A 23,969-nucleotide genomic window follows, 5' to 3' on the forward strand; every position below is an offset into this window, starting at 1 on the left:
GAATGTAAGATATCGGAAGGTGGCTAGTATGGTGAGTCTAGTATACTCATGGGCATGTAAGGTTGCAGGATGGAGGTAACCACACCAGAGAGACAGGAAACATGACTTTATTTACATATGTATCCAATAGTAACTTCATTGTCCTCTTTGAAATTGGCTTCTGAAGCTGACCATGCACACTTAAAGGACAACTCCGGCGAAAACATTTTTTGGCTTATTTAACACACATTACAAAGTTATATAACTTTGTAATGTGGTTAAATACCCGGTCTGGCCCCCTTACCCCACTTTCCGACCCCCGACCCCCCACCCCGGAAGTTAAAGAATGTATACATTACCTATTACGGTCGTCACGGTCCTCTTCTCTGGTGTCGGGTGACGTCAGAGCTGGGGGCGGTCCGGGTCTTCTTCCTCTTCAGCGTCTTTATTGAGAGTGAATGGGAGAGAAAAGGCTGCTGGTGCACATGCGCACCAGCAGCCTTTTCATGGGCTGTAGCGCATCACATGGCTTCCAGCTTGCTCAGCCCTGATTGGCTGAGCTTGCTGGAAGCCATGTGATGCGCTCCAGCCAATGAAAAGGCTGCCGGTGCGCAAGCGCACTGGCAGCCTTTTCTCTCTCATGGACCCGGAAGCAAGAGACATCGCTAGACGGCGGAGGCAGGTGACGGTGAGGCGGACGGCGGGCGAATGGAGTGGCGATCGTCACCGGAGGGATGGTGAGTATGGTGTCTGTGTGTGTTTTTTTTGGGGGGGGGGGGGGTCCCGCCGGAGTTGTCCTTTTAATATAGTACACTGCAATAATAGTATAATGTCTGTCATTATGAACAGTCATTATCGTTCAGTTGCTAAATGCTTATTAGCCTAGCTAGCGATATACATCAAGAATTCAGAGGAACATTGACCATGTGTTATCTATATTCATGGTGGTTCCTTAGGGTCCATTTACACAGAAAGATTATCTGCCAAACATTTGAAGCCAAAGATTTTAAGCCAAAGCCAGAAACAGACTATAAACAAAGATCAGGTCATAAAGGAAAGCTTGATTTTTCCTCTTTTCAAATCCTTTCCTCGCTTTGGCTTCAAATCTTTCGCAGATAATCTGTCAGATAATCATTCTGTGTAAATGGACCCTTACAGAAAGATTTGACAGATCATTGTCCAAACTGACCATACCTTCATAGCTTATTAGCTGTTGCCTCTTATTCATTCAAAGATATATTTGTTGCTGGGGGGTTTATCATTGTTGGTACTAAGTTTTGTTTTGTTTTCTTTTTTCCTGGAACATTTTTACAGATTTTATTTTCCCTTTTATTCCTAGTCCTCCAACGAGGCGTCAGTGGGGCAGGAGGGACAGACCTCAACAGGGCATCCTCATTCAGGATGATAATTCTTTCCGGGCTACTTTTTTTCCTGTAGATGAACACAGAGTTTTTGCCCTCACCAGCGCTCCACCACGAATGCTCCACCCCGCTGCACACTCCACTCAGCAAACCCCATTCATGGTTGACCTTCATGAGCAGGTAACTGATTTTCTGATTCATGTGTTTCACTCATGAAGTGTGGGTGGGAGGCTTATAGTATTTAGGTTATGTTCACATTGAGCAAATGTGGCGGAACTCTTAACTGTGGAATCCCACCTGCCTGTGTGACACTGATTCTCTATGGGAGGGCCCACGTGCCTCCGCTCTCAGCTGTCAATTCTTTGAGCGGAGGCACGTGAGCCTTACCATAGAGACGCCATTTGACACTGAGGCAGGTGGAATACCGCCACATTTGCTAAGATAGCTGGTGAGCCAAAGATACACTTGGTACCTTTCATATATCCAGTAGTGCTTCTGTTCTTCTGTAAACAGAGTCTGAGGCATTCCCAAGCCATTGAAGTGCTGAGGGTTGTTACTCTTCTATACCTGACTCTCTTGTCTCCCATACCTGACCCTGCCTCAAACTCTGCTTCCAGCTGACTTTCAATCAAGTTGGGAGGGGGAGTGAGGAGAAATTCTAGGTGGCTACACTTCAGGAGCTTGGGAATGACTCTTTCGATAGAAGAGTTAGGGTACAAACACACACACCGTATACACAGCTTATTTACTGCTGCGATACGCAGCAGATTAGATCTAAATAACTGAACACAGCATCATATCTGCACCACCAAATCTGCTGCAGATCTAATGCGTATCTGCTGCGCATACGGTGTGTGTGTTTGTACCCTAAAAGCATTTTCTATTTTCTGGAGGCACAACTGGCTATGTGAAATGTACAGTTTGTCATCTTAACCTAACAGCTGTCTAACTAAATTATAGCTGACAGATTACCTTCAAGTTCAGTCCTGTTGGATTAAACTTTAATTTGCTGTTAGGGTATATTCACACGAACGGGCTCGCTGCGAGGCCGGCAGGTCCCGGCAGTTCCCATACACTACATACTTGCTGCGGTCTAAACGACCGCAGCGAGTATGTAATTCTGCCGCCCTTAACCCCTTCTGCTCCCGGCCGGCTCCCCCGCTGTAAGCATACTTTACCTGTCCTTGCTGCACGGGTCCGGCGTCCTGCTCTCCCGTCCGGCCAATCAGTGTGTTGCCCAGCTGCAGCCACTGATTGGCCGGACGGGAGAGCAGGATGCTGGACCCGTGCAGCAAGGACAGGTAAAGTATGCTTACAGCGGGGGAGCCGGGAGGGAGCAGAAGGGGTTAAGGGCGGCAGAATTACATACTCGCTGCGGTCGTTTAGACCGCAGCAAATATGTAGTGTATGGGAACTGCCAGGACCTGCCGGGCTCGCAGCAAGAATCTCGCTGCGAGCCCGCCCGTGTGAATATACCCTTAAAGGGGTTATTTAGGAGCCTGCTACTTTTTTTTTTTTTATATATATCTGCCCAGGTTTGAAACAAAAAAACATACATCCACTGTAGCTCCTTATGTGACATTATCTGGCCCCTTGTTTGTACTGCTACTTTCAAGACTTTTCTGAGCAGGAACTGCCAGCTCAGCATATCGCTTAAAACAGCAGTGTTGTGCCCTGGTAGTGATTGCCTAAGCAGGCTGTTGCTGCTACAAAGAGTTCATCTTCGAAATATGAAGTAGCAGTGCAAGCATGGGACCACATGGTATCACACTGGGAGCTGTGGGAAACCAGGGTTAGGCTACGTTCACATTAGCGTTTAACCATCCGGCACCATTCCGTCCTTTTTTTTTTTTTTTTTTTCCGTTTTAGAGTAAGCAAAGCGGAAACTGTCAGATCTATTTTAGTGTGCTCAGTTTGCCCTAATTGTGCTCCGTTTGCATGCAATCCGTTCAAGATCCGTTTTTTTGAACGGAAGAAAAAATAGTGTTTGCAGTATTTTTCTTTCCGCTTAAAAAAACTGATCACGAACAGAAAGTGCACTTCCGTTTTTTTTTGACATTGTAGTCAATGAGGACGGATCTAAAACGGAAGGTATTTCTGTTCACATCCGTTTTTTTCATCCCTATTTGCACTGAGCATGCGCAGAAGCAGCAAGACACCAAAGAAGAAAAATAAACGGATAGAAAAACGGATGCTGACTGATGCAAACGGATGCAAACTGATGTACAAAAGTCAGGTTTTTTTAAGCCAAAATACAAACGGACCATTAAAAAAAGAGGAACATTTTGCAATCAGTTTGCATCAGTCTGCTCATCAGTTTATGCTCATCCGTTTAATATAGACGGATCCGTTAGAAAAAAAGAAAAATGCTAGTGTGGCTGAGCCCTTAGAGGTTTTTGTGTGTGTGTTCTTTTTTTTTTTTTTTTTTTTTTTTTTTCTATTGCTCTCAACTAAATTTAATAATTTTTAATACCTAAGTAACCCCTTTCAATGTGCTTTCTGTTGAATTTAATTTAGCTGGGTCATAGAGCCTACACTGAAACATAATTCACTGTGTTCTAATAGTACAGTAAATGTTTTTACATTATTTTTAATATCTAGGTACACCAGGGACCTGTCCCTTTGTCATACACTGTTACAACAGTAACCCAAGGCTTCCCTTTGCACACTGGGCAGCACATCCCAGGGTGCAGTACCCAGCAGTTGCCAGCATGTTCTGTCATGTTCAGCGGTCAACACTACCCCCTCTGCTGCCTTCCTCCTCCAGTAAGTGGCGATATAAAAGAAAAGATTTTTTGGTCAATGATTAAAAGCAATCTGCTAAAAATATTCTAGTGTAGGATTTTGTCTAAAATGTTATAGCTAAAGAAGAATTGGTAGTCTGCATTGCAGTTTCAGGTATATGTCTTAAAGGCTATGGACACCTTTTAAAAAGATTTTTGTTCTATTTATATTTTTTTTTATTTCTGCAAAAAAATAATTTAACAACAGTGACTCTTTAAAGCGAATGTACCACTGGTACATCTGTTCTGATTTTTAGATGGATAAAGCAGCACCAGCGTCCCCTCGCCGCACTATCCATGTAAATACCAGAAAAACGATGTACCGGTGGTACATTGGCTTTAATTTCTCTCCTACTATTAATAGTAATAATTTTATCATTCCACACACACACACACACACACACACACACACACACCAGACTTCCTTGTGTCTGAGAGAGTATGGGTCCTTCTGATGGATTCATCTTATCTTTCTCTGAGCAGCAGCCAAATAGCCTAAAGGATAAGCCCCCTCACCAATTACTTTCTGGGGTATTCTAATGTAATATTTCCTTTTGTTACTGAAAAGTTTTCTTGAGACTTTTGACCCGCTCTGTAATTACTACTCAAAATTTGCCTCATTTGAAGCAATAGAAAACTTCAAAAGACAACTGACACCTATAAATTACATATGTAACCACTGACATGGTAACACAGCTCTATAGCAATAAGACTATTTGTTCTGCAATTTAACATCTCTGTTCATGTAGCCGTGAAAAAATCTGCTTTTATTTGCCGTTTTGAAGGGTCAGCATTTAATATGCAATTTCTAAGTGTTCCTTTTAAGTTCGGCCACTTTGAAAATCTGGTATGGGCAAGGAGGAATTCGATAAGTACAAACTTGCCTCTCCCCAAGCCCACACATAGAGTGCTTCTTTTTGTTTTGTTTTTTACTATTGATTTTATTTTAAGTACTAACACTTAATTTTTAAGCATAGTAGACCTTATCTTTTTTTCTTTTAAGCTCATCCCTGGGTGCACCGTGCAGCAACTTCCTGTCTCGTACCAGCCATTTCCTCCTCTTCTTTCCAGCGATCATTACATTTTGCATCCTCATCCACCGCTGCCACCACACCAGCCACCCCATATGGCCTCTCTTGCCCCATTTGTTACAGTGCAACCACAGAGAATGGTAAGTGCCTGGTTAACAATGTGTTTCATAAATTGTTGATTATACTTGTCCTGCTCATTGAGGTACATATGGTATACAGTTTACCATGGATGCTTTGAGAAGAATATTTACATGACACTTAAAAAAATAAAATATATATGCCTTTATACAACAGGCATATCTTCTCTACATTTAAAATCTCTGGTGTATCTATATATATATATATATATATATATAATATATATATATATATATATATATAAAAAAAAAAAAACTTCCTGGTCATTCTTCTTTTTAAAATAAGTCTGTCCCTGAATTCAAAATCTAAAAAGTTTTTCACTCTGACAGCTGGAAGAAATATTTTATAGCAGTTGTGTTACTTAGGTAAAAAATAAAGGAGGAAAAGAAATTATTAGATAAATAAATATTCGTTAAAAGTAGATGCAGACCACATTTTGGTTTTGGACTCAGTCTTTACATTTTTAACCATGTACAGTGAGGTCCTTTTAGGACATATCCTCTGTTCTGGTGATTGGTGGAGGCCCCAGCACTTAGACCACCATTGATCCACTAGTTATCTTACTTTGTGGGAATACCCATTTAAAGGGATACTCTGGGCTGGGGGGCTTTTTGCCTATGGTCGGGAAGAAGGTGGATGAGGGCAATGACGTCCTCTTACCTTCCCGGTTCCAGCGCCGTGTCCCAGAGCACGCCGCTTCCAGTCTGTGCTGCCCAGCCGCTTCCTGGTCTCTGCAGGGGCTTGAGACATGACGTTTTAATCCGCTTAGCCAGTCAGTGGCAGAGGTGGGATCCCGCCCCTGCCACTGACTGGCTGAGCAGGCTTGAAACGTCATGTCTCAAGCCCACGTCAGTGACCAGGAAGCGGCCGGGCAGTGCTGACCAGGAGCGGCGCGATCTGGGACACTGCGCTGGAACCGGGGAGGTAAGAGGACGCCATTGCCCTCATCCTCCACCTCCCCGACCATAAGCAAAAAGCCCCCCAGCCCGGAGTATCCCTTTAAATGGGTATTCCCACAAAGTAAGATAACTAGTGGATCAATGGCCTGTCTAAGTGCTGGGGCCTCCACCAATCACCAGAACAGGATATGTCCTAAAAGGACCTCACTGTACATGCATGGCCATTTTTTGTGGGCTCAGCATTGTTTAGATTCCACAACATAGAAAATTAATTGTTGGTGTCTGGCCACTGGGATTCTCAGTAGCACAGTGTTCACACTTCCCTCTATACATGCAATGATTGCATCAGGATGGCCTGGATGGGCCAGCAATGAAGGGGCAGATGGCCAGTAATAAACTTGTGACGGGGACCGAACCAGTCAGGAGAAACAGCTGTCAATCCTGGACGGCTTTATTATGAGTCTATGGGGCCACAAGACAGAGAAGATTGACAGCAGGGAATTGCACTGCAATGACACGCATGACTTTCAGCTTGTTCTTCTGATCGGTGGGGTCTCGGCAGAGACCTTCACCGATCACAACTTTTGACATGTCAAGCTTTTTTATTATGACATACACTTTAGACTCTAGAATATTTGTGGTACATATATGGTGGCCACTGGATCACAGTAATAAATAATGTGTAGCTTATTCTCTGGCTAAGTGCCCCTCTGGTGCTCTACTGGAATATGGTATGTTCCACACTTATTCATTCTTAATGGTGCGTTCACACCTACAGGATCTGCAGCAGATTTTCTGCAGCAGATTTCATTTAAATAACTGAACGCAGCATCAAATCTGCTGCAGATCCTGTAGGTGTGAACGCACCCTAAAGGGGTTTTCTAGGGTGACAAAAACATGGCTGCTTTCTTCCAGAAACTTCACCACTCTTGTCCTCAGTTTTGGTGTGGTGAAAGTGGATAGAGCTAAATTCTAATGCGCAACACAACCTATTGACAAGGTTTTTGCACGAAAGTAGCTGGGTTTTTGTTTGATTTTTCTTTTAGGGGGGGATCTTGGATAATCCCCTTAAAATTTAGTGCCTGCTTTTGCAGGAGTTTGATATTACAGATTTGATTCAATGTTGTCCTCTACCTGCTCCAGTTCAACACTTGGAAAACTTACTGTCACTAGTTCTGTTTATTATCTGTATAAAGGTTTTTTCAGCTTCTTAAACTGCAGTTGGAGAAATACTAGATAAGTAATGTGTGGACAGGGTGTCCTCAAGGAATGCTAATTACCTCCAAAATGATAGCAGTGACTTTTTGGTAATGTTTTTTTGTTTATTTTAAACATTTTATAGCCACTGCAAAGGATAGACAATGAGTTGGATCTTCGAGGGGACCAACATCACATGGGCAACTTCCCATTCCACCACTCTCACCCTGTGCCTACATTGCCCCATTCAGTGCCCATGCATTACCTCTCCCATGATGCACTGCACCAGGAGCTGTCCTTTCCAGTGGTAAGTTTTCCATAGGCATGGCAATTTTGAATCCAAAACTGTATTGGTATGAGTATGTTGCTCTTTCTGCAGCACTGTCAACACATAAAGAACTGTTTTAAACATTTAATTTCCCAGTACATTATATAAGCAAAGCCTTTTCTACATGACTTACTCATGTTGATGGTCTGTGTGATGAGGGCTATGTGCCTCTGGTTTACACTTTGTACTTTATTTAGGCCACACATATGTCAAAAGAATATTGGCATTTTTTGAGTTATAAGCTTTTGCTTGGGGTAGTATAGATTGCATTTTCCACCTTTTCATGATGTTGTGCTTTTGTTTACTTACTGTAGCCATATGCTCATCTGATGCCACGGCGACTAAATACCCAACGGTATCGCCTGCAGCAACCACTGCCGCCTCCTGCACTGCCTCCTTCATATTATCCTAGTTTCTTGCCCTACTTCCTGTAAGTATTCCTTAAAACATGTTTTTGCAGTTGTTCTTTGCACCATCATTTTCCATTGTGTGAGTAAAATAAGTACAGCTATGGTTTAAAAAAAAAAAAAAGAAGACTGCTGCTACAGTTTTTTAAGTTCTCACGTGATCATCTTTCAGCTCCATGCTTCCTGTATCCCCCACCTCTGTGGGCCCAGCAATCAGCCTGGATTTGGATGTGGATGATGTGGAAATGGAGAACTATGAGGTTAGCTTTGGTCACCTTAAGTTTTTGCAATGGATCTTGTTTCCCCATCTGTGATATTTCACAACCCATGTGTTTTTTGTTTTTTTTAGGCACTGCTTAATTTAGCGGAGAGGCTAGGAGAAGCAAAACCACGTGGACTCACCAAAGCCAACATAGAGCAGCTTCCATCTTACCGCTTCAACCTTGAAAGCCACCAATCTGAGCAAACCCTGTGAGTAATTGTGTGTGTGTGTGTGTGTGTATATGTATGTGTATATATATATATATATATATATATATATATATATATATATAATTAATATATAAATAATACAGACAATGTACAGCCAGGATGTAAGAGCAGTCCTTAAAGGGTACCTGTCATTATAATCTTCAAAATCTAAATTAACAAGGGAATAGGAAAAATAGCAATTTCTCTAGCACAGCCTAAGGCTATAATCACATACTTTATTAAGTATCAAATTTGTAACAAGTATTGAAATAAAGAGGCTGGTATTGTATCGAACTCAAAAATCTGGTATCGTGACATCACAAATCTTGATGCTTTGCAATCTGATTGCTCGGCATCCAGGCAGCTTCAGCCGCACTAATTATTTATAATTGCTGTCGGAGGCTTTTGGACACCAAGCCATCAGGGTACAGAGAAGGCATTGCAACAAAGGGAACAGCCAGTAATGGGAAACAGAATTTTATTATCAGGTATTACAAGTGCTCTGTCATTTACAAATCGGTCAGGGGACTTGGCACTGCTGGGCTCCTCTACCTGCAGACTATATAAGGTGTGTCTTCTAGTCCTAAATATACAGTAATTCTTTCTTCCCCAATGCAGGAGCACTTTACTGTGAGTAAAATATATAATATAAAAAAGCTACTGTATAGCAGTTTGCTCAAAAAACTTTATGATCTGTTTTACTTCCAGGTGTGTGGTGTGTTTTAGTGATTTTGAAAGTCGGCAGCTACTCAGAGTGTTACCTTGTAATCATGAGTTCCACGCAAAATGTGTTGATAAGTGGCTCAAGGTATGTTCCAAACCATTTTTCTATTCTCTTAAAGAAGTTGTGTGGTATCAGGGTCTATATCAACAGGATACACAAATGCAGCCTGACACGCCACTCTTTTTCCTGCTGGAAAAAAAACCAAAACATTTTCTGGCAGTATTTTCCAATGGAAATATGAGAACATGAGAGGTACTGTTTTAAAGAGGACCTGTCACCCCCCGTGCCGGGATGACAGGCTCCCGATCCCCTGTTAGATCCCCCTATACTTACGTGATCCCGCCGGGTCCCGCTTCCTGAGCCGGCCGGGTCCCGGAGATTTCAGCGCCCGAAGCCCGGCGCGCGCGCAGAGAGATGAGTCCGATGCCCATAGAGAATGACGGAGCATCGGACTCCCCATTCATTCTCTATGGGAATCTGACTCTGCTGTCAGCGCGCGCGCCGGGCTTCGGGCGCTGAAATCTCCGGGACCCGGCCGGCTCAGGAAGCGGGACCCAGCGGGATCGCGTAAGTATAGGGGGATCTAACAGGGGGTCGGGAGCCTGTCACCCCGACATGGGGGGTGACAGGTGTCCTTTAAGCGAATTTATGCAAATTTATGCAAATTTATGTCCAATGTACAATGTGAGTTTATTTACAGATACCGATCTCTGCAGATTCCTCAGGTGTAAACACTGGATAGGATTTAACCTCTGCTTGTTGTCAGTGAGTGGAACATGCAGTTTCAATTTTTACCCGTTAACGTCTACGGGCATACATGTATGCCCTCTGTAGGCTGGGCCTTAAAGGAGAAGTCCGGCCAAAATTATTTTTTTATGTTATTACTGATGGAAAGTTATATAATTTTCTAATGTACATTAATTATGGGAAATGCTCCTATACTGCTATTTCCCTTAATTTAGTGTACCAGGAAGTGTTAGAATTCTCTCAGAAGCAGTGACGTCACGACGAAAGGTGTAATTCCTATGGAGTGTCCAGCAGGGGGTGCACTATATATAGAAGTCAATGAGTACCATTGACTTCTATATATAGTGCGCCCCTGCTGGACACTCCATTGGAATTACAATGGATGTGTATGTAATGTAATATACAGTGTTTTTGATTGAATACATTTATGAAATACTTTGGGGAGCAAGTGTCCTTGCTCCCCAAAGTATTCCATAAATGTAAGCAATCAGTACATCACAGTAAGCCCGCCGCTACCGAACGCCCGCCACTGCCGCCGCTACCGAACGCCCGTGTGAACAGAGACCGGCGGCCGGGCAGGAAGTCAGCTATCACATAGAGTAAGGAAGCAGCAGGAGGGGGATGATAGCTGCAGTGATGAGCGGCATCGCGGCGGCGATCTCAGCCATATAACCCGGCTACTACTCTCCCATCACCTGCACATGCTATGAGCAGGTGGGGAGAGTAGTAGTTGAGAGTAGTCCACAGCAGCGGGCGTTCGGTAGCGGCGGCAGTGGCGGCAGCAGCGGGCGTTCGGTAGCGGCGGGCTTACTGTGATGTACTAATTGCTTACATTTATGGAATACTTTGGGGAGCAAGGACACTTGCTCCCCAAAGTATTTCATAAATGTATTCAATCAAAAACACTGTATATTACATTACATACACATCCATTGTAATTCCAATGGAGTGTCCAGCAGGGGCGCACTATATATAGAAGTCAATGAGTACCATTGACTTCTATATATAGTGCGCCCCCTGCTGGACACTCCATAGGAATTACACCTTTCGTCGTGACGTCACTGCTTCTGAGAGAATTCTAACACTTCCTGGTACACTAAATTAAGGGAAATGGCAGTATAGGAGCATTTCCCATAATTAATGTACATTAGAAAATTGTATAACTTTCCATCAGTAATAACATATAAAAAAATAATTTTTGCCGGACTTCTCCTTTAACTCAAATGGGTGTACGTGTACACCCTTGCAGAGTACTGGGCTATGAACCGAGCTGCTGAGCTCACTTCATAGTGGGTGAGGCCCTCACTGTTAATGGGCATCTGCACGATCGCAGCGTTTAAATGTAATTGACAGGAGCAGCCTTTAGTCTTCTGATAGTCTGCCACAGGCAGGTTATATCAGAAGATTGCAGATAACACTGCAATAAACCAATAAAAGTCTAAATCACCCCCACCATCCCCCTTTCCCATTTTATAAATAAAACACACAATAAAATAAACATATACCATAGCTTGCCCAATTGTCCGATCTATTAAAACAATATTATTCCCACACGGTGAACAGCTTGAACAAAAAGCGGTAAATAAAGCCAGAATTGTTTTTATATATAAAACAATTCATAAAAAATTTATACGTCTAATCTACACAAATATGAAAGTAATAAAACTAGACAACACGGTACAAAAAATGACACCACAAAGAGTGACAGTAGGGCCATTTTCGTCATACTTATTTGCAAAAAAAAAAAAAAACTAGAACATTAGAAAAGCCATATAAACATGCATATTGCTGTATTCAGACCAACCTATAGAATAAAGATATCATGTCAGTTTTACTGTAAAGTGCATTACATAAACATGGAAGCCCCCCAAAATTTGCGGAATTACATTTTTTTAATCCAGTGTGGTTTGTCATTCATTTTATGGTAGATTAGAAGGCACCTTTACAAAATACACCTGTTCCTGGAAAAAGCAAGCCCTTACATGGCCCTGTAAATAGAAAAATAAGAGTTATAGCTCTTAGAAGGCAAGGAGCAAAAATGAAAATTGGTGCAGCCAGTAAGGCCATTTTAGGCTCTCTCCTTTAAAGAGTCACTGTCGTGTTTTTTTTTTTTGTTTTGCAGAAATCAATAGTCCAGGCGATTTTAAGAAACTTTGTAATTGGGTTTATTAGCCAAATCTGCAATTATCTGCATGTAAAAAGCCTTTTCCCAGGTCCCCCCCTCCTTCCTCTTTTTCATCCACTCCAAAAAATCTGAAAATTGTGACTTGTTGCAGGAGTCGTACCCTGTCTGCTCTAGGGAGAGGGGAGGGGGGAGGAGGAAGGAGGGAGTTAGCCGGCAGCAGAAAGCAGATAACAGAGGATTACAGGCATGGAGCTGGGTGACAGCTGAATCCGAGCTCAGACAGGTCACTGGTGACTGTCACAGGAGATATCCCGTGAGGGATTTGTAGATTAACTCTTTGTTGTCCTGTTTTGGTCTTTTCTTTAGCTCTCTCCATAGGAGAACAATGAAGACAGGGGGGAGAGCTTCAAACTGCTTTTTCATGATAAAAATGCATTTTTCGGATAATAAACCCAATTACAAAGTTTCTTAAAATCGCCTGGACTATTGATTTCTGCAAAAAAAAATTTCACGACAGTGACACTTTAAAGGGTTAAGGATCTCTGGTTGGTTGTTTTTGTAGAAAACCTCTATAACCCTTTAACACTGTAACCATACGTCATAAATTGCTTTTCATAGAGGTTCCATAATGTGCAGTTGCATCACAATGGTTGCGTTCCTGCAGTCGTCAGCAGGAGCATGTGGTTGAAAGCTGAAGCAAATTAGCAATAAAAAAAAAAAAAAAAAGTTGTCATTTTGCACCCCTTCCCCTGCTCCAGCAAATGTTCATCATCAGATCAGTCGGAAGAGAGCCTGGACAATGGCTTTAACGGCAACCAATCATGTTAAAAATGGCTATGAAGCTGAGGAAGTTTGCTGATAAATCACGTCCTTATATCCCCCGGAAATAAACTTACTTTTATAGATTGGCGCGTTGTATGGTAATGACCCCGAAGTAGTCATCTGGGCGGTGGGCTGTGGTAAGGTAGTCACAGTCCCCTAGGCGGTTCAGCAATGTAATCACTCCCCTCTGGACGTGAGGGGTGTGATTCTAACTCCAGTGAAGCTGTGATGTCTGGCAGAGGCATGCTGTAGCGTCCGGGACGCCCCTCACACCCAGAGGGGGTGTGATTACATTGCAAACAGCCCAGGGGACCATGACTACCTTCCCACAGCCCACCGCCCAGACGACTACTTGGGGGTCATTACCATGCGGCGCCCCAATTTGTAAAAGTAAGTTTATAAGTTTTCCTTTGCAGGCACAGGGGATATAAGGACATGTATGGGATGTGTGCTGAGTGATTTATCACCACACTTCCTCAGCTTAATAGCCATTTTTAATGTGATTGGTTTCCTTTAAGGTCTAAAATGGGCCAAATTATAAATGAAGTCGTGTCAGGTAATTTATGTTTCCCTGTTTGAGAGCAGGATATCTTAGAGGAAAGAAGCTAAGCTCTGTAATATTTCATATAGGTGTATATGACTCTGAGCAGGATTTGAAGCAGGAAGTGAAGAGCAGCATACGCCTTCACAGGCTTACTAGTAGATATTTTGGCTAGTGAGATCAACGCTTGCACAATGAATTGTTCAGATGGGCTGTATCATTTATGCAGCCATTAAATGCATTGCCATCCACAGCACATCCCTTGTTTAGACAGAGATGTACATCCAATAACAATGATTTTATCAGCAGCACAAAAGATTCAATCAGCTGCAAGTGGGTGTTTGTTCACTAGCACTTTTACATGGCAAGATTATCAGGTAAATGAGCATTCCTAGGAATGTTCGTTAATGATGATCAGCTCGTGTAAAAGGGTGCTAGGGAGGGGGAGGATTAAAGAACATGCTCTCACCTCCCCCACTCCAGCACTGGTGCCAATATGCTGCAGCTCCGGTCCACCAGTCACAGCCACTTCTCTGCTAAGTGGGACCTGGGACATGACGTGCCAGGGCGGCTCATCCAGTCAATGACTGTAGCTGGGTCCCGTCTCTGCTGCTGACTGGCTGAGCGGGCCTAATACGTCACGCCCAAGGTTCTAACTCAGACCCAGAAGCAGCTTGGACCAGGAAATGGGTGCTGCGGGATACCGGTACCAACGATGGAGTGGCAGAGGTAAGAGCATGTTACTACTTTCATCCTCCCCAGCACTAGCCCAGCCTGGAATTATCCTTTAAGATCTGTTTTCAGGGGAATTCACATTTGGATCATGGCTTGTGCTCTTTGAGGTCCTTCTGTGGAGTCTCTGCATGCATGCCGCAAACATGTGTGAACAGAGCCTTATACATACCAACAATTGACAGATGTGATTAACTACTGCAAAGACTGCAAAAAGTTTAATATATCTATGTTTACAGTTCACTGTGGTAATGACCATGTGTTTTTCTCTTTCAGTCCAACCGCACATGTCCCATATGCCGGGCTGATGCCTCTGAGGTTCACAGAGATGGAGAGTGAGGACAGGAATGTGCCCTCTTGCCTCCTGCCGGTGCACAAACCCAGAGGGATCATTACAAAATAAACCAGCCTCCTTGCCTGACTCGGATGCTTCAGCTTCCCCCTCCACCTGCACATGTCCTTACAGCTGGGACACAGCAGCTTTGAATCTGGAGGTGGTGTCAAGAGTCACACATTCCACTGTCTCCATCCTAGTACCTCTACACCCCAATACTTCCCAACTGTGCCCCTTCATTATGTATTGATGTTGTGGGCATTGGGAGGGATTTGAGGTGTGAGTGAGAGGAATTGGGTTGCAAATGAGAGAAGCTTTCTCTCTCATTCCTCTGAGAGTAGCTGAGGCTAACAGGAAAAAGACTGGGTCATTGTGGCCAGTGCTAGCCCCCAAAGGGGACTTTGAGGCATTACCAGGGGCTCCCTGTTTGCAAAAAATTACTTCTGTCAATCCCTTAGTTGAGGGGAGTGTCACAGCTGCTTATTTAAATATGTTTGCACTGATGCCCTAGCGGGCAGTTTTATTTCTTTTGATTCATTGGACCAGATTTTATGCTTAATTTCTGTCATTTGCTGCCATCAGACCCTTCTGCGGTCAAGATTAATGTATATTTGGCATTTAATATTTTACTCTTTTTGCCTTTTAACCTTGTCTCCAACTTTCCTCCACCTTCTCTGTGTCAAGCCATTTATTTCAGATCACCTGAAAGCAGTTGTGCTGGGAGGCAGAACCACAATAAGGCTTATAGCATCAGATGTGATTTTATTCTCCCAACCCAGTGAAAAATCCTAGCTTTTGCTCCCTGGAGGAATACATGGGACTATTATACTTTTATCACCAGCTTTTTCTTGCCAGTCTAAAGGCCATGTGCCAATTCACATGACTTTAAAGCTTCAGTTGCTGGAATCTTTGTTTCTTGTTTTCTCTTTCTTAAACTGGCAATCTGTTGAGCATATATGTGTTGTGTGGACCAGTCCGGAGGTGTGGGGCCATTTGCCCTTGGTACACCCACCTGTTTGTTCTGGTAGCAGAATCCCTGGTAATGCCTCCTCAGTGTATTTTGTTAGGCAGCTGGTCACACAATTGCAGGCTGGTGTGTGATTACAGGGTACACTCTGTTGCACGCCAAGCTGTGTTTTCGTGAGCGTGTTGCACTTGGCACCCGCATTTCCCCCACCCCAGTCTCTGTGTTGACAGTAATGCAGAGGCACATGGGCGAGCGGCTGCCTTATTTACTGATTTGTATTTGTTTTAGTTCAAGTTTGCATGATAGAACAGCAGTGAATTCAACACAAGAGCCAGCCAACCATTTCTGATCTGTGTGCGCATTTCAATGGTCAGGCAGAAAGAGTCTGTCTTAATGTTTCACAATATGCATGTCTGAGCAGCTTGGAATATGGTATCTGCTAACCCTTGGCCGTCTGTGGAGTGACGTGAAGGGGGGTGGGTGGGACTGGGACAAGCATTATATAGGGGTATGTATCATGCTGAGCTGATTCCTGCTGTGCACTTGTTCGCAAGCAGAAGGCACCTGAACTGTTTGTTGGGATTTGAATGTCTTGTTGCCTGTTAAGGTCACACTTGGGCAGGGATCGTGTGCGTTGGGGTGTTCCTAGACCTAAAGTAAATTAGTCCATAATACTGGCCCTCTAGTATATTACAGCATAATAATGTGTGGAAGTATAATACTATGTTAATGGCTAATTTTTCATACAACTGGTTCCATTATGTTAGTGTAATCCACCTCACGTCTATAAAGAGAGAAACTTGTGCAAATAGCCACTGCTGTAACCTGTAGTAAATTGGGGTTGTAATGCTAGACATATAAAGTTCTCACAGGCTGGTGAATCAATAACCTTTAATACAGTGTTCTATTATCTGTCTGTGTAGTGGTGGCTTTGCAGCCCTCTTTATTTTGGGGCTAGTGACCAGTGTTTTTGTCTTTTTTTGTTTTCATCCCTTTACTGGGCACTGCATTAGTACTACACTCCTTTTACCCCCCTCCACTTTCTGTGGGCATAGTGACATAACCCCCTGGTTAACAGACAGACATTAGAGGGTTGGCCACTGTTAGGCTGTAGATGTCTTCCTCTCCACTGATCACTTCACTGTTCTCACTGGCAATTCTGGAAATGATTTGCAGCTACATGCACATATATATTTTGTATGTGTAGATATAAACATATATTGAATTTATGTTTAGGAAGAGGCAAATTAGTTCAACAGCTAGCATGTAACATGCAAAGCATTGATCTCTCATCCATTGTGCTTGTCACTACCAAATGTGGTTCATATATTTCCTGGTCCACCACATGATACTGACACTATGGGTGGTGAACACTTCTTGCCTTACATAACGGCAGCACATGAGGTTCCAAGCCATATGCTGGCAGTGAGAACAGTGGAGAATTCAACTGTTCATATGCTGGAGCGTGATTGTATCTGCTATTTTCTTTCCCCCCCCCCGCACGATAGATAAAACCCTTGTTCTATAAACTGCCACGGTGGGGCTAGTGGAAGAAGGTAGCAGTGATTATAGCAGAGAAACTGGACTGAGCACTTGTTTTACAGCACACAAGTTACCAAAGGTCTTACTGTATATATATTAACACTTCAACCTTCTCAGCAGACTCACACCAGACAACAGCAGTATCTGCTGCCTATCTCAGAAATCCCTTACCTGCTGGAGATGGCTTTTGTAGAGGTCCTCTTTAGCAGAATAGGGATTGTCTCCTCTTCATCCGCCCTCTCTGCTACACTGTATAGCATACATACGGTTCTTCCACTAATCTCAGTAGGAACCCCACAACTATAGTTCAAGTGCTGGTAAGCTCCAGTAAGGCACTTAGCACTTCATTATCAGTCTGCTTAAGTAATACCCATTGATTTTAGGATGTCTGTGATTGCTGCATAGATGCCACTTTTTAAATCTCTATATATGTTCTTTTTAACACCCCTATGGTGGGATATAGTGGATTGTTTACTGTATCATCCTAACCTCCTGGACCCCATACTCACACTGGGCTTAATTGATCTCAACTTCTCCTTCCCACTAACATTCCTGCCCTCCCCCCTCCCCCCAGAGATGTGGCTTCCCTTACTCAGGGTCCCGGAGGTGTCTTCTGTGTTAGATTTGTATATCTATATGTGTGCGTATACATATAGATATATCTCTATATATAAACTTTTTATTTTTGGCTTTTGGTACTTGCACATTTACTGGTTACCTCATTTCCCATGTATGTATTTGAAAAAAATGCTAATATATAGAAATGGTTCTTGAAGCTATCAAAGTGTGTTTCTTTTCCTCCGTTCCATTGGAATAATATTGGTTTGTAGCATTTAACATTACCTAGTAATATTGTATTATATATATATGTGTATACTGATTGAAATTTTTAACAGATTTGTACTTTTTTTAAAATGAAAGTTGCTAGTTTTGCTTGACCTGGTAGTGCAATCATTTATTTTTTTTAATGTTGTGGCTGAATTGAGAGGGTTCACTAATAAATGTACAAGGACAAAACAGGTCTCTTGTTTTCTTTTTTTTTTTTTTGTTCTTTTACTTTTACGTGTATAGTCCTGTAGAAAAAGCATTTGCTGTCAACAATTATGGCTCATCTCTGCATTGGAAAAGAACAGAGGGTAGCCATCAATTCCACTTTCTGATCTGTGGATCGAGAAGTACTTTATGCATAAGCATTTTTTAATCCAAGTTGGCCAATACTAGGTCTACAACTCATTGAAAAATTTGGAATCAAAACAGTAGGGAGGATGTTTACTAGGCTTCTTAACAGAAAATACAGAAAGTGTGGCTATTAAACAAAAAAAATTTTGAATACCTTAAAGGGGTATTACACCGAAACAACTTTTATATGTTGTTGCCCATGGTGAAAATAACAATTCATTCCATACTTGCTATTATCTGTTCAATCTCCTTCTCCCAGTTCTGAGCTGCTGCTTTTTGCTGAAGACACAAAAAGAACTAAACTTTTAGTTCTTTTTAGCCAAAGTCCCTGGCAGGCTTTGGCTCCAACTTTTGTAGATTCTTTGTAATGCTGGGGGTGGTAATCTGAGGTCAAGTTTCTAATGAACTCACTGTACTAACTTTCTAATGCCTGCGTTTCAGAAGGAAGAGAAAAGCTCAGTTTTTTTGTGTCTTCTGCAGAAAGCAGTTTAGGCTACCTACAGCCATGATCATTAATTCTGGCCGTAGGTAGCTTTTAAACAATGGCTGTTTTATACAGCGCGTAAACATTGCCAAAACTGGGAAAAGGAGAATAATTAGATAATAACAAGTATGGTATGTGTTGTTAATCTCACCATGGGCAACAACCAGGGCTGTGGAGTCTGAGTCAGAACTAGTTTTGGCTGGAGTCAGAAAAAATGTTCAGACTCCAGCTTTAAAAAAAACTTATAAAATTCATATCAAAACTCAATTTTAAATTGCTCATCAATATTTATTATGAGCAACATTGTAATAGCACACTGGCCCTATTAGATAAGGGTGGTCAGGGAAAAGTCAGTCACTATTTGGTAGTTTGTTTCTGAGCTGGAAGAGTCCATTGTGTGGGGGGAGATCTGTGCTGTTCTCTTCCTGGATGCTGGATGACTGTATATGAGCAGCAGTGTAATATGAAGATATCCTGTGTAATATACTGTAGGAGGAGAAGAAGAAGACATAAATAGTGTAGCAGTAACCTCTGTCCTCAATGTGGTGGGGGGTTTTTTCAGTGTTCTATGGCTGTGTGTGTGTGTGTGTGTGCGTGCTATGGCTGCAGCAGGCTGTGTGTGCGCGCTATGGCGTGCTCCCACACCCACAGTGACCCCTCTATATCACTGTGTATGACCCCCCCCCCCCCCCTCTATATCACTATGGCTAACCTCTATATTACAGGTATCTGGCATTGTTAGCAGTGCTTCTGTGTGTATGGTGAATATTTAGTTAGAAACAGACTGTCAGCAGGAAAAGACCACCTGCTACATCTAGTCTAGTTGTGAGTAGTTCAGGACATGGAGGCTGGAGACTGGCTGCAATCACTGCACACACAGGAGAATCTGCTTTATATCTTTCCTTATCCCCTTAGAAGTCGCCCCAGGATCATGTAGGACATTAGGGAGAAGCTGCTGAGCCAGTGTGATAAATAACTCCCCTGTTATATGACTGGCCATTTATGAAGGAGCAGGAGTCTGAGTCAGTCCTGATATAATTCAGGAGTCTGAGTCGGAGCTGCGGCTTACCGACTCCACAGCCCTGGCAACAACATATGAAAAGTTGCATTTGAGCAGCATACCCTTTTAACATTCTGACTTCAGAAGACCTACTGTACCTCAAAATGTTTTTATTTATTTTAAAGGAAGCTGCGAGAAGCCATTCAGCTGTTTTGTCTTCTAAAACTGTCCATATTATCTAAAGTATTTGGTATTTGGTTAAACAAGATGGGGGGGTAGGGGGTTGGTAGAATGCCTGTCCCAGCTGATCAATTGGCTGCTCAGCCAATCAGCGACTGGAGCGGTATCCTGCCCCAGTCACTGACTGGCTAAGTGGCCTTTTCGCCCACACGACTAGTTGGTGCCCCTCTCCTGTCCTCACGTGCTGGAATAAAACTAATTTTTCTTCAATGCAAAACTACCACCACAGACACTGCTGGTAGCCTTGGGGAGTGGCACAGTAAATCTACACTGTGCAGCTGGGAACCATATAAGCACAATTGTGCTGATTGGTTTCCTTTAATATGTCACTGTCATTATAATTATCAAAATCTAAATCAACAGTAGATGTGATATAAAGCAAGTTTGCAATATACATTTAATATTTTTGTTGATAACATGCTGTAAAACAAAGCTATACTTACCAGAAATCCAGGTCCAGTCTCCTGAGGGCAGATTTTCTGCTGGTTGAAAAATAGTATGTCCATCAGTCACATGACTGCCTTCTCTCTGTGAGCGCTCAGATGGCCTGGAAAAGAAGACTTCCTGTTTTCTGCCTTTTTTTTCCTCAAGAAAAAGGAAACAGAAAACAGGAAGTGCCATTTTCTCCATGATAACAAAAAAAAAAAAAATAATGTAAATTGCCAACTTGCTTTATTTCACATCTACTGTTGATTTAGAAAGTTATGATAGTGACACTTTAAAAAAAATTTAATATGCTGCTGCTAGTGCAAAACAATAAACATCCTATGCTTACCTCTCCACACTCCCCCGCTGACTGCAGAGCCTCCACTTCCAAAATGAACCCGTCTTAGGAGTGACAGTCCGCTCAGCCAAGCACTAGCCTCGGGCTTTCCTGTCTCGGTAAGCGATTGGCTGAGCAGGTTTTCACTCCCGAGATGAGTTTGTCTCATAGTAATGTAGTAAATAAGGTTGAAATAAGACAAAGAGTCCATCAAGTTCAACCTAGGGAAACCCTGCTGTGTTGATCCAGGGGAAGGCAGAAACCCCTATGAGGCAGATGAAAATATCACCAGAAATCTAATTTCCATAACCTGTAATATATTTTTCAAGAAAAGTCTCCCTTGAACTTATTTAATGAATCGGCCATGACAATATCATGTGGCAAAGAGATCCACAGTCTTACCGCTCGTACAGTAAAGAATCCGCGTTGATGCTGATGGTGAAATCTTCTTTCCTCTAGACGTAGAGGATGCCCCCTAGTCATGGTTACAGACCTAGGAGTAAAAAGATCACTACAAAGATCTTCACTGTCCATTCGTATATTTGTGATCATTGTGATCAAATCGCCTCTAAGATGTCTTTTTTCTAGCATAAATAACTCCAAGCTTGATAACCTGTCTTGGTACTGTAACCCACCCATTTCCTTAAAGAGTCACTGTCGTATTTTTTTTTTTTTTTTTGCAGAAATCAATAGTCCAGGCGATTTTAAGAAACTTTGTAATTGGGTTTATTAGCCAAATCTGCCATTATCTGCATGTAAAAAGCCTTTTCCCAGGTCCCCTCCTCCTTCCTCTTTTTCATCCACTCTGAAAAATCTGAAAATTGTGACTTGTTGCAGGAGACGTACCCTGTCTGCTCTAGAGAGAGGGGAGTGGGGAGGAGGAAGGAGGGAGTTAGCAGGCAGCAGAAAGCAGATAACAGAGGATTACAGGCACGGAGCTGGGTGACAGCTGTAATCCGAGCTCAGACAGTTCACTGGTGACTGTCACAGGAGATATCCCGTGAGGGATTTGTAGATTAACTCTTTGTTGTCCTGTTTTGGTCTTTTCTTTAGCTCTCTCCATAGGAGAACAATGAAGACAGGGGGGAGAGCTTCAAACTATTTTTTCATGATAAAAATGCATTTTTCGGATAATAAACCCAATTACAAAGTTTCTTAAAATCGCCTGGACTATTGATTTCTGCAAAAAAAATATTCACGACAGTGACACTTTAACCCCTTCAAGACAGGGCCCACTGATACCTGGGTCAAATTAATTCAATGTTCCTTCCCACCTCCTAAGGGTGCCTTCACATAGGACAACTTGCAGCGGAAATCTTGCTGCGAGATCCGCTACAAGATAAGGTCCTGACGGGAGCTGATTAAGGGGCCTGGTGAATTATATACTCACAGCGGTGTTTCAGACTGCTGCGAGTATTCACAGGGACCTGCCAGCTACAGCAAGGCACCCATCATAAATCAGTTAACAGTGCACCCATTCCAACCGGCTTTCCATCTTTCAAAATTTTATAATTGAGTTTTTATAGCAATTTTATAAATGTTACTCCAATATATTTTATGTTCTATAAATCTAAGGACCTTTCCTCCATATATCAGTAATAAATCACTGGGCCCTATAAGATAAGGGAGGTTGGTCACTAGTTGAGCTGGAAGAGTCCTGTGTGTGTGGGGGGGGGGGGGATCTGTACTGTTCTCTTCCTGGATGATTGTATCTGGGTAGCATATATGGCTGCAGCAGGCTGTGTGTGTTAGAGAGAGAGAGGCATAAATTAAAGGGGTATTCTGGACAAGTGAAAAATCCAGGGAGGGGACAGAGGGTGGTGGGATCATAATAAAGTCCTATTTACCCACCCCATACCCCCACTGTGCTGCCTATCCTGAGATTACATTGTCCCATTCAGAAATGCCCATTCAGCCAATCAGTGATTGAGGCGGGACTCAGCTGTAGTCACTGACTTATTATGGGGCCGCTCTGATTCAGGAGCACGGATGCTGACAGGGCTAACCCCTATATGACTGTGTTAGCAGTGTTTGTGTATGGTGAATATTTAGCTAGAAACCTAGAAGACTGTCAGAAGAAAAGACCACCTGCTCAATTTAGTCTAGTTCTGAGTTGTTCAGGACATGAAGATGCAGAGCCAGATCTACTTTACTCCAGCGTGATAAATAACTCCAATGGTGTCTGACTGGTCACTTATGAAGAAGCTGGAGTCAGAGTCGGGCCCTGATAAAATCAGGAGTAGGAGTCAGAGCTGCTGCTTACCGACTCCACAGCACTGATTCTCACACAATACTCCTAAGAGTCTCCATAATTCTAATACCGGCAACACTAAGTTTAAACAAAATACATAACCCAAACCATAATGTATTATGATAAAATTCTGCCTTAATATGAAGAGCACATATTTTTCTAATATGCAAATAAGCCACAAGTGCTCACTTTCTTCAGTAGCCAATCCCTACAACCTAGTGAAAGCTACATCTGACAGGGGCTAATAATCAAAGGCGTTATCCAGGATTAGAAAAATAAGGGGCAGCTACTTACAAAAACTGCATCACTCCTCTTCTCAGGTTGTGTGTGTGGTATTAGAATTCAACTCCATTCACATCAATAAAGCTGAGCTCCAATATCACACCTAAATTGAGAACAAGAATGGTGCCATTATTGGCAAAAAGCAGCCACTTTGTTGCAAGCTTGTGTACTAAGAATTATCCAGTAGAAAAGCAGAGCTGCTTTTTATAAAAAGCAACACACCTGTCCTGAGGTTGTTTGTGGTATTACAGCTTTCTTCCATTCACGTCAATGAAAACAAGTTGCAATACCACTCAAACTGAGGACATGAGTGATATAGCTTGTGGGCAAAAAAAAAAAAAAAATTAAAGTCAGCACTTGAACTCAGGCTCACTTATAAAGAGTGCAGCCTTTGCAATAAAAGTGAATAATAAAGAATATACATTACCTCTCCACACTCTCCGGTATCTTCCTGGCTTTTCCCTGGCCAGTAATTGGCTGAGCAGCCTGTAACCTCAGAGACCAGCTTTGAAGTTCCACCAGCAGATGCGGAAAGTGGGTAAATGCCGAGGGAGTGTGGAGAGGTAATGTATATATTTTATATATTTGTTCAGTTATCAGCCGTGTATCATTATTAAACAAAGTGATGTGCAGTTGGCGGGC

General features: G+C 42.6%; 1 protein-coding gene across 3 annotated transcripts in view; it reads left to right on the top strand.

Moving 5' to 3' along the window:
- RNF44 (ring finger protein 44) overlaps positions 1–18,145 on the top strand; it is a 40,379-nt gene extending 22,234 nt beyond the window's left edge. For 2 of the 3 annotated variants that reach the window (XM_069972762.1, XM_069972769.1), the window contains exons 3-11: positions 1,319–1,520; positions 3,942–4,106; positions 5,127–5,294; positions 7,534–7,695; positions 8,031–8,146; positions 8,296–8,383; positions 8,473–8,594; positions 9,303–9,402; positions 14,562–18,145. In XM_069972762.1, coding sequence (XP_069828863.1) covers positions 1,319–1,520; positions 3,942–4,106; positions 5,127–5,294; positions 7,534–7,695; positions 8,031–8,146; positions 8,296–8,383; positions 8,473–8,594; positions 9,303–9,402; positions 14,562–14,624 — 1,186 coding nt within the window. In that variant the 3' untranslated portion in view covers positions 14,625–18,145. The remainder of the gene's footprint in view (positions 1–1,318; positions 1,521–3,941; positions 4,107–5,126; positions 5,295–7,533; positions 7,696–8,030; positions 8,147–8,295; positions 8,384–8,472; positions 8,595–9,302; positions 9,403–14,561) is intronic. The other variant, XM_069972777.1, reaches the window with a different exon arrangement.
- The last annotated feature ends 5,824 nt before the right edge of the window (positions 18,146–23,969 follow it).

This window comes from Dendropsophus ebraccatus, chromosome 1 (assembly GCF_027789765.1).
Source record: "Dendropsophus ebraccatus isolate aDenEbr1 chromosome 1, aDenEbr1.pat, whole genome shotgun sequence".
Classification (NCBI taxonomy): Eukaryota; Metazoa; Chordata; class Amphibia; order Anura; family Hylidae; genus Dendropsophus; species Dendropsophus ebraccatus.